The sequence below is a fragment of the Ziziphus jujuba genome, chromosome 10, assembly GCF_031755915.1.
Source record: "Ziziphus jujuba cultivar Dongzao chromosome 10, ASM3175591v1".
Classification (NCBI taxonomy): domain Eukaryota; kingdom Viridiplantae; phylum Streptophyta; class Magnoliopsida; order Rosales; family Rhamnaceae; genus Ziziphus; species Ziziphus jujuba.
In genome coordinates this window covers 15,065,445-15,079,915 of record NC_083388.1, presented here as the reverse complement: position 1 = coordinate 15,079,915, position 14,471 = coordinate 15,065,445, and the positions used below count along the sequence as shown (strand labels likewise).

The window sequence follows — 14,471 nt, the reverse complement described above, 5'->3', positions numbered from 1 at the left end:
TACGAGAATTGACTATGAAACCATTCTTTCTTTTGATTTTACGAGAATCACTAGGTGTCGATTAATATACCCTCATCAATTGCATGAAATCATTTAGAAATCCTAGTATCTCCGTTACTGTGGACACAACCTATTACATTGCATGAACATGCAAGGTAGATCATTTGCACTGGAACTAACAACTCAGAATCTTACGGACTCACCGACAATTTTTTTAACTTTACGATACGGACCTTTGAATAAGGCCAGAATTTGATTGGAGCAAGATGCAAGTGAAAACTCAGCGAGCATATTATGAAATTTGCAGCATCACATATTGCAGAAAACAACACAGACCACACAGTTGATTGTTCACAATTTATCCCAAGTTGGGAATTACTAGTTCAACAAGTAAGCTGCATCGACATATTGAAAGACATAACTCCGTCCAATTAACATTGGATAACTACAGAACATTGCTAACTTAAACTTGATAGTCCCTCTTAGAAGCAGAGCTTTCACGTTGCACTAGTTGAGATAGAGAATGCACCAATTGCCAATGCATTTTATGTAGTTCATAAAACCTGTTGTTAAGAGAAAACAAAAAACAATTAACATGCAGCAGAAAAAGTTTACACAGGTTTTAAAAATATAAATGTGCAAAGATTAAGGATGATCTTGAGACTCGATAATTATAAAAACTGCTTGTAATTCAAAATTAAACATCTGGAGAAAATAATATACGTAGGCTGTATGATTATCAAGAAACAGAACACATGGCACAGTTTCAGAAGTTTACTGTTCTTTTAAGATCACAATTCACAAGTAGATGTCATGGATTAAACAACTGGACCACAGCATGGATTAAACAGTATACTTGTAATATAAGCCTCTAAAATTATCAAGTTTCAGCTACCCTTGAAAGCATGCAGCTCCGCATACGTGAATTACATAAAGCAACATGGACCTTGAGGAGTTGCCCACGTATCATTTCTTAAAACCAAATTTAGTCATTATGTTAAACCTCCTGCTTAACCAAAACTAACATTGAATCAACATTTTCTTTTAGCAAAATTTCAGCTACTCTCCCAACTTCCTCCTTTCCAAACAATTCCGACATTCTCCGTTTCTGATTCTTCCTTCTACATTTTTTCACTTTCTTATTACTTGCTATAATCACTTTTATACATCTTGCTTCTATATAACTTGGCCAAATCCGTTAGAGAAAATTGCATGATTCGACTAAAGGAGTAAAGAAAATAACATTTTTGGAAGAAAATGTGAGAATTTATATGGTTTATGGGCAAAGTTCAAAATGTGTCATGGATTGGGGCAAAAGTTTAGTAACTCTAAATTTAATAATTACTTTGAAGCATATAATTCAAATATCAATCGGAAAGAATTTTTCATCTTATTAAAAAGCAGTATTACAACACAAAGTTTTTACCATGAACAAAGCATATGAAACATTAGCACTCCAATTTTAACATCATCAAACAACAATATGAAATTTCAGATACGCAGTGTTGCAGAAACAAAAATCGAAACTTTACCCGAGGGTTCAACATGGCAATCAAACAGAGACACAAGAAAATCCCCCCATCAATTCAAATCCACAAAATTGCAAAATTAACATAATTAGTAGCCCCAAAAAAAAAAAAAAAAATCAAAATTTCTCGATCCAGAAACCGAGTCCATCATCAGCCGAATAGATTAAATTACAGCATAATTTGAAAAGCCAACCCGAAAGAGAGAAAAAGGAAAACATACAGGAAGGGAAATCAGTTGTAGTAGAGCTCGAGGCCCATGCCATCGTGGATTTCGTAGTCCTTGAGGGTGATATGGTCTTTGTAGATGTTGTACCACTTCTGGATGCGGATCTTGTCGGCTCTGGTACCGGTCTGAGCCGCCACGAGCTTCTTCAGGTCGCCGATGGTGTCATCGTCGTTGCACTTCACCCTTACCTTCTTCCCCAGCCGATCGTTTAGAACCACTTCAATCATTTTTCCTTTGCTTTTGTTTCTTCTTCTTCTTCTTCAATAGCAAACCCTAACCCTAAGCCTAACCCCCAAAAATCCAATATATCAATGTGTTTGTGTTTGTGTGTGGATCACGTATTTGTTACTTTCTACCTACTTCAATTTGGAAACTAACAAGCATTTGCCAATTTCATAATGTGGACTTTGACAAATATTTATATTAATACATGACCGACTTAAAAAATGAAAAATGGATAAATAAATATATACTTAAAATAAAAAAATAAAAATAAAACTTAATTAAGTAAGTATTTAAAGAAAAAACACCTTCAACATCATTAAAATACCTCTTATTGGGAAAGTTTTTCTTGCACCAATGCCCCCAATTTTTGGAATTTGTGACGTTTTACCCCATGCAACCTTTCCATCTGGCACTAATGCATCATATAACACAAAAACAGTACTAATGTCATGTGCCCCATCATATTTGGACATTAACATGTCACGAGCCAGACACATGTGAATTGACCATGTAGAAAAAAGATAATGGCTTTGTGATCATTTAGCACATAAGGATTTTTGTCAAATTCTGTGTTTAGCTCTTGTTTTGAGACAATTTCTAGTCGAGTTGGACCGCCAAACCACCATGGCTGTGTAGATTGGCAAATCACGAATTTTTTGGAAGTGGTGATCACTGATGAGATCTCACTTTGTGCGAAATAATGGCAACCCAAATGGGTGGGCTTGGTTGAGTTTTTAGTTGTTTGTTGATGTTGGATGAAGTGAATTTTGATGAACTTAGGTCAACTGTATAGATCAGTAGCCTGCAAATCTTTAGGTGCTAGTAATAAGGTCTCAGCATAAAAAAATTCGTTGAAAATAGTGACAATCTAAGTAGGTGGTTTAGATGAGTTCTGGGATTGGTTTTTTATGTTTGCTGAGGCGATTTTTAGTGAAATTAGGCATAGACTGTATAGATCGACAACCTGCAAGTCTTTTTAACGGTGCTAGTGAAGTTGTACCCATAGGAAATGATGGAGACTGTTGTTGGTATGATTGTTTTTCATATTTACTAGGCCGTTTCCGATAGAGTTATACCACAGAACCACCACGGCGAATTTGGCGACCGAAATTGGCGGTTTAAATGGAAAGAAGATCTAAGTGTCACAGAGAGCAAAATAACCAAATTATCCATAACTCAAAAGTTGCACTCTACACATGCGTGGTACATGCCGACTTTAACGCGAAAAGTAAACAGAACCAACGTTTTGGGGGCACAATCACATAGTTTTCCCATTATGGAGTGCATTAGTGCCAAATTCAAAGGCTCGGGGGCAAAATTCCCAATCCCGTATGTTGGAAGCATTTGTGCTTAAAAAAAATCTATTAGGAATCCCAAGTCAACGGTGATTATATATTTTAGAGAGCAACTGAATTTTATTTTTTTTTTCTTTTCCTTCCAAAAATAAGCATCTTTTTATCCCCCAAAAAAATTCAAAAAAAAAAAAAAAACCACAAGAAAATTTATATTAATTGTCATTAATGGTTATTGATATCAGTTAGCGTAATAAATTTAAAAAAAAAATAATAATAATAATAACCTAGCCAGTGATTACAGTGATGAATTGCGATATCAACCAAAAATTAGCAACAATTGGGGAAATCCTAAACCCCTGTTGTGCTTGTGCAAACGAAAATTCTATAAACAATAACATTACAATTTAAGGTCACCAAGATTACATCTTTATTTTTAACCATAATGGTCACCAAATAGAATTTCAAACCTTAAAAAACACAATATATAAACAAGTAAAGAAAGGAAAGAACTTTCTTCTGAAACATCCTAATACGAGTAAAAAAACAGGAGTCGCCCATCCGCTCATAACAAAAGGCAAAAATAAGCCTTCGAAGTTGACTCGGAACATGTTTAGATTAACAGAGCTAAAAACCAATATTAAAGCTTTTTGAATCCGGATTTCAAACTACAATAAATCCCACATTAAGAACAATTCTGGCTAGAAAAAAATATAAATATAAATAAGAAGGATCTGGGAAACTCCCAAAATCCGTATCAAGAAGAAACAAAACCTTAAATAATAAACAACAATGAGTAACAACAAAGAGACAGAAATAACCATGACACAACCTACCATCCGATCCCCTTATGGAAACAAAAATATACTGTACAAATGTCATGCATAATGCCGTCGCCAACCAAAAATGGGGTCCATTGCTGTTGGACCCAACTTTTGGGTTCAAACAGCCTTAAACTGGATCAACCTGCAACATCATTCCAGCACGGCAACTTCTTGATCAACCCTCCAATAATTTGCATCGTTGAACTCCTTAATTCCAGGTCCACCCTCATCAGAATTTTCCTTCTCCTGCACCTTTGGGATAATGTTTCTCTTCAATGGCCCTGCTTCCCCAACAATTCCCTCTTTAAGTGCCTGCTCCATGGCTTTTTCAGTACCTTCTAACTCCACACCTACAAATTCAACATCCTCTTCAAACAGTGAGGGCACAGCTAAGGATCTCTGAGCTGTATCACTGCCTACTGAACCTTCACTAGAGCTTGTAGTAGTTGAAGAACCATTTGGAAGCACAGATTCTCCACTAGGAGTACTGACACCAGGAGTCACAGACTCAGCATGACTGGTAGGTACGACATCAGTGTTATCACAATCAACAAATGGATTGACACTTGCACCACCAACTTGCAAATCCGATGAGTCACCCCATCCTACCCATTCAGGTAAAGGCCTATCTCCAAACAAATCCTCATTGTCTGGTGTCTCAAATCTGAAAAATCCCATGTCATTGGAATGAGACGCACTTGCCTTCTCACTTTCTGCATTCAAGTTGTCAGTGCTTGTAGAACCATTCCCACCAAAATCATTCAGGATGTTCGTGTTGGAGCTGGATGTGCCATTAGTTGAGTCTTTACTTCCACCAAACTCATCATCCTCTCCAACCACAACTTCATCATCACTACTGCTATTTCCTCCATTTGCAGTTCCATTCAAGTTTATTTCTTCCATCATCTCTGATGCTGAAGTGCCCACAGGTGCATTACCAATTCTATCATTTTGGAATGCAAACCAGTTGGAATTTGTGAATAGACTGCTGCATTATGGATTAACAAGTATTTAGCATTCCCTAACATGAAGCTTTTGCATAGAGCTAAATAGCATAAAATTGAAACTATCTTTTGAGTTCTAATATAATTTCCACTTTGTCAACTAGTAAAGATGACTCACAATAGCCATCCATAAAAGATTTGCCATTTAAAAAGCAGTTTCATGATATTTAAAGTTTACATTGAGAAAGGGGGAGGGGGTATCACAACAGAAACAGGGCACACTCCATATGACAACATTAGCAGTGACGTGCTTATCAGATGTTTAATATAAATATAGATAACAGAAAACACTAGCTGAGCATTTTTTTTTTTTAATTAAAACTAAAAATAAATGCTGAACTTAGAATGTTCACATATTCAATCTGCAAGGTGGAGAAACACATCACAAACAAAAGTAGACATTTCCGAACCACAATGGTAACATTTCTGTTATGCCAGACATCATCAAACAAAAATAAGAGAGAGAGAAAAAAAAAGAAAAAAAAAAAAAAGGGCACAGCATACTTCAAACTTTTTAATATTTCTATTGGGCCAGAGCTCCTTTTCTTAATATAGGTAATCACAGAATGCTAAAATGGCTGAGAACTTACCTCCCTTGGTCATCTCCAAGCCTGAGGGATGATATAACAACTTCAGCAGATTCATCATCAAAGTAGACATCCTATATTTTTGAAATCAAAGCAACACAATTTGTTAAAAATAAGTATACTAAAAACAAAAGCAGTGACAGCGTATCTGTCTTTCTCATGCTTTCTCATACCATAAAGGGTCAAAATAACCAAACTATTACCTCATCATCTCGATCAATAGCTCCATGATCCTGCAATTATGATGTTACAAACCATTAACTTTCAAAGCTAGCAACATAAACCATCAAACCACAGTAAACAAATAACATGTAACCAGTTGTGTACCTCTTCTGTATCATCATTCCCATACATTTTGTATCTAAAAGCCTGGCTTAGATTATTAGCTAGAGCTGCTACATCATAATCTCTGTCAGTTAGGTCATCCTCATCACTATCCCTTGTCCTATCTTGCAATGCAGTAGGGCGACTGCAAATTGAGAGAATAGAGTAGTAAGGTTTAATTAGAAATAATGGAAAGTGTTTTAAATCATGAATCAAAAGCAAGCTCCTTTTGTTTGGTAAGGAAGAAACGGATTTAGTCAATACCTATAATGAGTGATTCGTGAGAAACACTCTTACAATGTATTACCCTCAAAACAAACACCCCAACCCCCACGTCAACCTATACTTGAAACGGTTTTGAGTTGCAACTAAAATTCAAACATTATTTAAACACCATACCAAGAAACATAGCAGTGAGGGGAACTTGATTTGAAACGGTTTCGAGTTGCAACTAAAAATCAAACATTATTTAAACACCATACCAAGAAACACAACAGTGAGGGGAACTTTATTGTGAGCAAATGTAGGTAGGAGGGACCAAATTCTGTTGCCCACTCCAATCCTTTAACGCCAACCTACCTCCCTTTTATATGTAAAGAATATACAACATAAACAGAAACATCATAATCATAAGCCTGATCCCAATCAGGTCATAGGTATGGCCACAGGTTGCTTTAAAAAGAAAACATATAAGGAAAAGTAGGAATAGAACAAATTTCTGCAATATCCTTAATAACATTCTATAAATGTGCATAACAAAGTAAATCCGAGTAAAAACATACCCGCAAGCCCACCGATAGACATTTTCAACTGAATTCCGCTCCTGCAAAACTGTAGCTTGCCACTCGTTCCATTCACTATTGTCCTGGAGAAAAAAAGCAAAGTTATTTTAGGAAAGATAGCAACATAATAAAACCAATCAATTACTGAAAGAAAAGACAACCCAAAATGAACTGCAAATTAAAAAAACAAAACTAGAAAAGAGTATCAGTAAGGTAAGGTTAAAGGAGATTCACATGAAGCTTCTACGTGCCTTTCTTATGCCTCTGCCATACAGAGGTGCATAACAAAGTGAAGATGATAATATTAATCAAAACATATCACAACCATACCATCATACTCCAAAAGTACTCAGATTCGTCAATGACAGACAACTTAAACATTGGAGTTTTAGCAACTAAATATCATAAGCACATGCAACAAATCACAGCCTATCATCAGTTTGGTGAATTTTTTGTAGATGACAGGCTTTACTGGGTAAAGTACTGTAGCAGTTAAAGAAATCTTTGTGCAATCAAAGTTTCAGTTATGTCATAAAAGAAAACTAGTTCTCTTATAATATTGCAACCAAAAATGTTAAAATTGCAAGTATCAGCTATTTTCTGAAAAATTCAAGTGAACTAAATGTATCCAGCATTATCTAGTACATCCTCAAACCAAATGCAACTAAACATGTCAAAAATTTTAACCCACCTGTAGGCTAGACTGGATGCAGCTCTGACTGTTTCTCAACTGAGCAAGCTTATTAGAAATTCGTGTAATGTGCCCAAGATTTCCTCCCCGTGGTGCCCGTTTTCCAGCAGCAGGTAATGTTGGCTACACAATTAGGAAAATTTCAAATTACATGAGATGCTAACAAGTCAATAGCCAGGTGGAGAGAATTAATTTCAAAGTAGATGCCATTCACAAACTCAAACTCCATTGACGTGTTATCCTCTTGTTAATTATAATTTTACCTTACAGAAAGGAACTTACGATGAAAGCAATATTCATAAAAGTTTAGATTTGATTGTCAAATAACAATGTGGAGCTCAAGGTGTGGAAGAGAAAAATCAATATTATATACATCATTGTTGCATCTATCTACCTTATCAACATCAGCAGAAAGGATGGGATGTTTATCTGTTTGGAGAATTTTTCCAATCAAATTACACTCTCGTAGAAGATGATCAACAATAGCATCATTTTTACTCTCTAAACAAGAGAATATAATACTTTCTATATGATGATGCAATGAGTTATTGTATGGGTACCTGCATCAATCAAACAAACACATTTGAGTTAACTAAAAGCTGTCTAACCAAAGCGAAGCATAAGCATGTCTATGATACAATCTTCCAGATGGGGCAAGATTTATCAAGGCAATATATGACGACCCTTGCACATGGACTCCAAATAAAAAGTTAATTAACTACTTACTCAAAGAAAAGATCAATGACTCGTTTAATAGTTCCTGAGTTCACCAATTCCTTCTCTGCAGCTTCATTGTTGGATCTCAACAGAACAGCAATGAACTCCACAATCTGAAATGAGTCACAAACAGTTTAAAATAGCAATTGCAGAATTCATAAATATCCTAGGCATGAAGTAGAGCTTTAAGTCTTGGACATCAAATTTTAAACCAGATTTTGAAATCTTTAGCAACATTAGATGGAATGAAAACTTGAAAAAAAACCCCAAAACAATAACAGCCAGAATGGCAGTTGAAATCCATTTGAGCCTAAAGAATGGGTTCTCAAATTGTCTTGCATATTGACCATATGAAGTGCAAAATAAACTATGCAAAATAAACTAATAAACCTTTAAGCGATGCTTCCCAAGAGGAGGCCTCAATTCTCCATAAGTTGTGGGCAATATTTTCTCATCAGATGACACATTTAAAAGCATTAGTAAGTCACCTGCACAACAAAGTTTTACAATCTTGAAACCACAATGATGAAAACAAAAGGAAAATCCTTCAATGAATACAGATCTCAAATTTACATAAGAAAATGTTGCTTAAATTATTGAAACTTGTGCGAATAAACCTTCCATCCAGTAAGTTAAAACTATACAGCAGGCATCAAATGACACATACAATTATTTTATGGCAAAAGAACATAAACAATTTTCACAAAACTACGGCAAGAGATATACCAAGACTCACCAAGCTTAGGAAGCATTGCAGCCACAGTTTCTGGATTAACAGGAATTGGAGAATCATACATATGTTGACTGCGGAAAGAATGAAATAAAGGAGAAGAAGCTGCAGATCTTTTTGGATCCAACAACGAGATGCAAACAGAAAGTGAGTTCACAAGGCCAGACTTTGAATGTGAATCTTCCAATGCATGGGCAAATATTCTTGAAACAAAACTGCATACCAAATGATCACAAGGTTCATAATAACTTCATGATTTTTGTGAATACATAAAATTTTATATGGACAAACAAAAGTCATCTCAACACAAACCTTGGGCTTGAAAGTTTGGTGGCCAGCGCTGATGGGGCATTTCGAGTTATTGCACAAAGTGTTTCCGCAGCATTAGCATGAACTTCAGGAGGACACTGATTCAAAGTAAATGGAAGTTGTCAAACAACTTATCGAATATAGCAGATCTAATTGACAGGTTTTCAATGTTTATTCCAACTCAATATACCCACATAGGGTTAAACAATTAGCAATTAATCTATGATGCAAAGGGTTCACCCTTTCGAATATCTACCAAATTACGAATATTTTCTTCCTTCTAGCTAAAACAATAAAACCATCAAAGACTACACATTAAAAGGCCCAAAGAAAACAGCTGAAACAAAACACAGTCAAGCATATTCCTCCAATTAACTGTATTTATTCTAGCTTTTACGAATATTGCTACAATGATATTCAACGGGATATTTCTTGTAATTCGGTTTTCCTTCTTTTGATAGAACCTTCCACAATGACTCAGAGCTTTGGGTGATGCAACATTAACAACAGGAGCTAAAGCTGTTCTCCAACTCAAATAGAATAGGAGAATCTAAGAACTTTAGCATTAACTTTTGGTTTTTCCATAATAACATTATCTTGAATAAGAATAAAAGGATTTTACAGATCATATAAAAAAAGATCATATCATGATCATATCAAAAATGATTATATCATGCTAATAAAGTAATTTAGATTATATCATGCCAAAAAAAAAAAAAGTAATTTTGGAAGGTGCTTAAAAGATTGTATCATCAAGAAATTCATCATGTTAAAGAGTATAATAATAAGAGTATAATATTGGATTGGAAAAATTTTATAAGTATTCTTAATGATTCTTCTCTGAATCATATCTTTTTCACAAATTGAATAGTGTTCAAATAACACGCAGATATAGTTGATCCATTTGTGATCCCTAAACGTTAAATATTTAACATAAAATATCCATAATTCCTTTCAGTAACAATCTTTTAGTCTATCTGTATAGGGGTCTCATATCATTGTTATTTTGATTCATGCTAATAAAGTAATTTATATTATATCATGCCCAAAAAAAAAGTAATTTCGGAATTTTCTAAAAAGACTTATATCATCAAGAAATTCATCATGTTTCCTTTTAAGCAAAAGTCATTGTCACCAAAATCCTTTTGTTTAAGAAAATAAATACGAAATTGTCAGCCTGCACCATAAGTAAGGAACAGAGGGGGGGGAACATAATCGTCTATTGCTTAAGGAGAGGGAAGAAGAACAACTTTTAGAAAAATTGGTACTATTTTCACTTACTGTAGGATTCAATTTATCTACAATCATTTCTAGCAGGTTACTCTCAGCCAGCCATTGCATAACATCGATAAAGTTGGGATACACATGATCATCAGCACCCACGAGTCGAACCAAAACCTGTGCAGCGAGTGTATCTCCGATCAGAATTCACTAAGAATTTTACGTGCTAGCAACCAAGAACATGTAAAGGGTGAATATTATTCTATAATTACCTCCATGATGGATGTAATTCCTATTAAATCAACAAGTTGGCGGAAAACATCTTGATGAGCCTGTGGAATTAGCAAGGTAAATCAAACTGTTAAAGCAATCTAGCAAAACAGACACCAGCACAGCAGCATGTCATCCATATTTGGGAATTGATTGAAATAACCATCCAGCAGGAATTTTTTTTGTTCACTGAAAATGGGAGGAATAATTAACCAGATCTAAAATGAAAGGCAATATGGTTATTTTGATCACTTGTCAGATTATCCTGGTTATGGCAGACAAGGCTCAATGCATGCCCAAATGGCACAAGCTTGGCATCAAAGATGATGGTTGCATGGAAAGATAACTTTTAACAGAAGCTAATATCATCAAAGAATGATATCCCTTAACTGAGGGCATCTACACATCACAAATATGGCAATATATGAAGGAATCCACAGCTAACTTTATGGATGAGCACATTTCATTGCAACAAGTTTCAATCTAGAACACAATTTCAGCCCCCAAATTGCAGTGAAGGACCAAAGGGTAAAAAACTTTAAATTTCAAAAAGTAGATTAAGCAATGAATGTTACTTACTTGAACATAATTCATAAGCGGGACTGTCTTCCGTATCATGAGGCAAACAACAACCTGAAATGTCACACAAAATAGAATCAAGGAAATATTGTTGAAAATACAAAGGGTCAAACATTGCTCAATATCATCGCAGCATACCTTGCTAAAGTACCCAGCTAGAAAGGCACTATGGGGACGATTTGGTTCCAAGAAGGAGAAAAGTAAGTTCATTAGCTGCAATTGCACCAAAAACTACATTAAGACAATATTGCAGAAGAATAAAATATAAACTTTCCTAATTTTAGATGATGCTACTGTACCTCCTCTTCCTCCACCAGAGTCTTCAAAATGACATCAATTTCACATGTAAAAATCTCACAGGCAATGAAAGGAAACCTAATCATAAAATTTTATTAAAACAAACAGAAGCAAAAGAAGAATTCTGAGATTGAATATTTTAATATATAAAAAAAATTATTTTAAAGTACTTAGAAAGTCTAAAGAGCATACTTGAAGGTTCGTTTATTTTCAGCATCCTCTGGGGGTTCTTCAACAATATAACGCAATAATTGCTCCACCTGAGCTCTATCCCTTAAACTGAGATACCAAAATTAAAATTGGATACAATAAAAACCAATTTTGATGTGATTCAAGAACTATTTTCTACACTTAATATCAATTAAATTACTCTTCTAGCCTCCATAAAATTCTAGAAAGCAACCATATTTGGCAGTAACTAATTTGTGATAACGCATTTATGGGGGGAAAAAAATGATACTTCAACAAAGCAAGAACAGAAGAAGCTTGAATAGAACAGTGACGAGACGTTACAAATTAATAAGACGACTGTTTAAGGCTTTGCATTCTTGGATTATTTCTTCTTCGTCCAGAAGTTCCTCCAAAGTGAAATTCTCTTTGTCTAGAACTGCCTCCACCTATGCAGGCGAGTAAATACAGATTAAGAATCAATAATAGGATGGCATAAAAATAATAATAATAATATTAATACTAATAAATAAAAACAAGTGGGGTCATGAACAAGTAAAATGCTGTAACTCCAAATTTCAAAAATTGGACATCATATACTTAAACAACAAAGCTATATACGCCAACTGGAAGCAGAAGCAGGAACTATATAATGAGTTTGCCACCATATTCAAGCACGTAAAAATATTTCTCGACTTTCAAAATGGTACTTTCCCATCTATCCCTTGAGATTGTAAGTTAACAAAAAGTGGGCAATAGCATTTCAAAACGGACCAGAAGCTGACATATCCAGTAAACTTCTGAAACTAATAAATCCCAGTTCTACAAGTCCAAATAGAATACCAACAGACAATTCAAAGCTTGAAAAAATAACAGGAAAGCATTCTTCTTCGTTCAACTAATCTTGTGCATAGAAAAAAAAAAAAGAAAGAAAGAAAAAAGAAAAATCCACACGGATAAATTCTACTACAATTCCCGTTTCAATTGAACAGCATATATCACAAACACTTGATTATACCAGTGAATTAATCAAATACAGGCCATGAAAATGGCATTTCTTAACTGGAAAACATTAAAAAAAAAAAAAGGGAATAAGTAAATAAAATAAAATAAAATAAAATAATTACTTACAGGTGAGGAGGCTGAGAGAGCCGTGAGCTTCCAAAACATGACGAAGTAATGGAAGTAAAAGAGCGATTAAGCAGAGCTCGGAGCAAAGAGCTGGTTAGATCTGCAAGCCCCAATAAGACTAGCAAATCTAGGTATCGTTAACGGAGAGAGAGAGAGAGATAGTAGAAGAGCTGGAAGAGATTTGAGAGAGAGAGAAGCAACTGAGACGATGCTTTTGGAGCTCGAAAACCCTAATTTTGAGAAAAAGAGATCGAAAAAGAGGGCCGAGGCCGTGAAGATCTAGAGGAAGAGAGATAGTCCAAAAAAAGAAAAATCGTAAGCTTAGAGAGAGCAAAGGCTAATTGGTAAGAGAGAGAGAGAGAGAGAAAGGTAGAGAGAGAAGACGCAAAGTAGTCGAGAATTTCCCACAAAACCATTTTATGTTATGATGATGATGATGGATACATATGTCATGTATGTATATATATGTATGTTATGCATGGTTAATATTCTATGATAATGATGGTGGATATTTTAGTTATTTACAATGTTCGGCCACCCTTGGGCGACTTTGCGCAAAACGACACAGTATATTTTCAAAAGAGTAGTAAAATGCATGGTCTTTACCATGCCAAGGGAAAATGGAAAATCACTTTTGCTCTATGTATTTATGTGAGGTTATAAATTTATATCTTATTGAATCCAATTGAATTTTTATTTTTATTCTACCTTGGAATAAAATTCCAATTCAAAAGAAAAATAATAGTTTTGTTAATAACAATCTTAAAAAAACAATTTGAAAATTTGAAAAAATTAATGAAGTTCTCTATTACAATCTTCGATTATACATGCCCATATTACAATCGCCCACATTATGCAATTTCCATTTCAATACTATCATTAGTAATTCAACCATGATGTTCACTTAAAACATATGTTATAAATTATACGTGATCTATAAGATTTTTTTCCTTTTTAGGAAAGTAAATTTGTCACGTGAATTTTAATTATTTCAATCTAATTCTTATTTTTCATTTATTTAAGAAACAAAATGATATTTCTAATTAAAAAGAAAAAAAAAAAGAATGAACCGGAAATATAGCAAAACAGCATATCCCAAAGTGGCGATAGGAAATTTAATCCAGCGCCATAAACATATGCTATAATATTTTTAAAATTGTTTGTAAATTTTGAAACGATAAAATTAAAAAAAAAAAATCTCCCTAAAGCGTTTAAATACCCACTGCATGAGTGCACCAAAAAACAATAACTTTAACTAAATTTTGTGTTTTTTAATTTTTTTAATGTATTAGTAATTATATATTTATATTTTTAATAATATCAACAAATTTGAACAAACAAACTAACGGGAAATGGAAATAAGTAGCAGGATCCATGTCCCTGCCCCGCATACAGATAGATGGGGATTCATATAGGGACGGAGTGGAGGATGATGATAGAAAAGTCGATCCCCCCTCATTTTGCCATTTCAATGTCATTCCTGTCTTTCCTATTTAAATAATTTTGAAATTGATTTAATACCATATAAATGAATATTAATAAGATTGTTGTTTTGTTAATAATTA

At 34.3% G+C, this 14,471-nt stretch overlaps 2 protein-coding genes across 3 annotated transcripts; both read right to left on the bottom strand.

The window, feature by feature from the left end:
• Positions 1-290: 290 nt before the first annotated feature.
• Positions 291-2,130, bottom strand: LOC107411356 (ubiquitin-like protein 5). The gene is made up of 2 exons (XM_016018929.4): positions 1,750-2,130; positions 291-563 (listed from the first exon to the last, which is right to left on the bottom strand). The coding sequence occupies exon 1, from the start codon at positions 1,980-1,982 to the stop codon at positions 1,761-1,763; it is 222 nt and encodes a 73-aa protein (XP_015874415.1). The 5' UTR covers positions 1,983-2,130; the 3' UTR covers positions 291-563; positions 1,750-1,760.
• A 1,739-nt stretch (positions 2,131-3,869) lies between these two features.
• LOC107411354 (uncharacterized) lies at positions 3,870-13,303 on the bottom strand. Of its 2 annotated transcripts, none has more exons than XM_048468197.2 (19): positions 12,907-13,303; positions 12,121-12,224; positions 11,800-11,886; positions 11,610-11,685; positions 11,449-11,523; positions 11,311-11,364; positions 10,734-10,793; positions 10,522-10,638; positions 9,244-9,338; positions 8,938-9,146; positions 8,592-8,689; positions 8,211-8,314; positions 7,879-8,044; positions 7,485-7,607; positions 6,794-6,876; positions 6,015-6,156; positions 5,891-5,920; positions 5,691-5,761; positions 3,870-5,084 (listed from the first exon to the last, which is right to left on the bottom strand). In XM_048468197.2, the coding sequence occupies exons 1-19, from the start codon at positions 12,943-12,945 to the stop codon at positions 4,247-4,249; spliced, it is 2,571 nt and encodes an 856-aa protein (XP_048324154.1). In that variant the 5' UTR covers positions 12,946-13,303; the 3' UTR covers positions 3,870-4,246. The 2 variants fall into 2 exon arrangements, with proteins under 2 accessions (XP_048324154.1, XP_048324155.1); XM_048468198.2 differs by having other exon boundaries at positions 3,870-5,081.
• Positions 13,304-14,471: the final 1,168 nt, after the last annotated feature.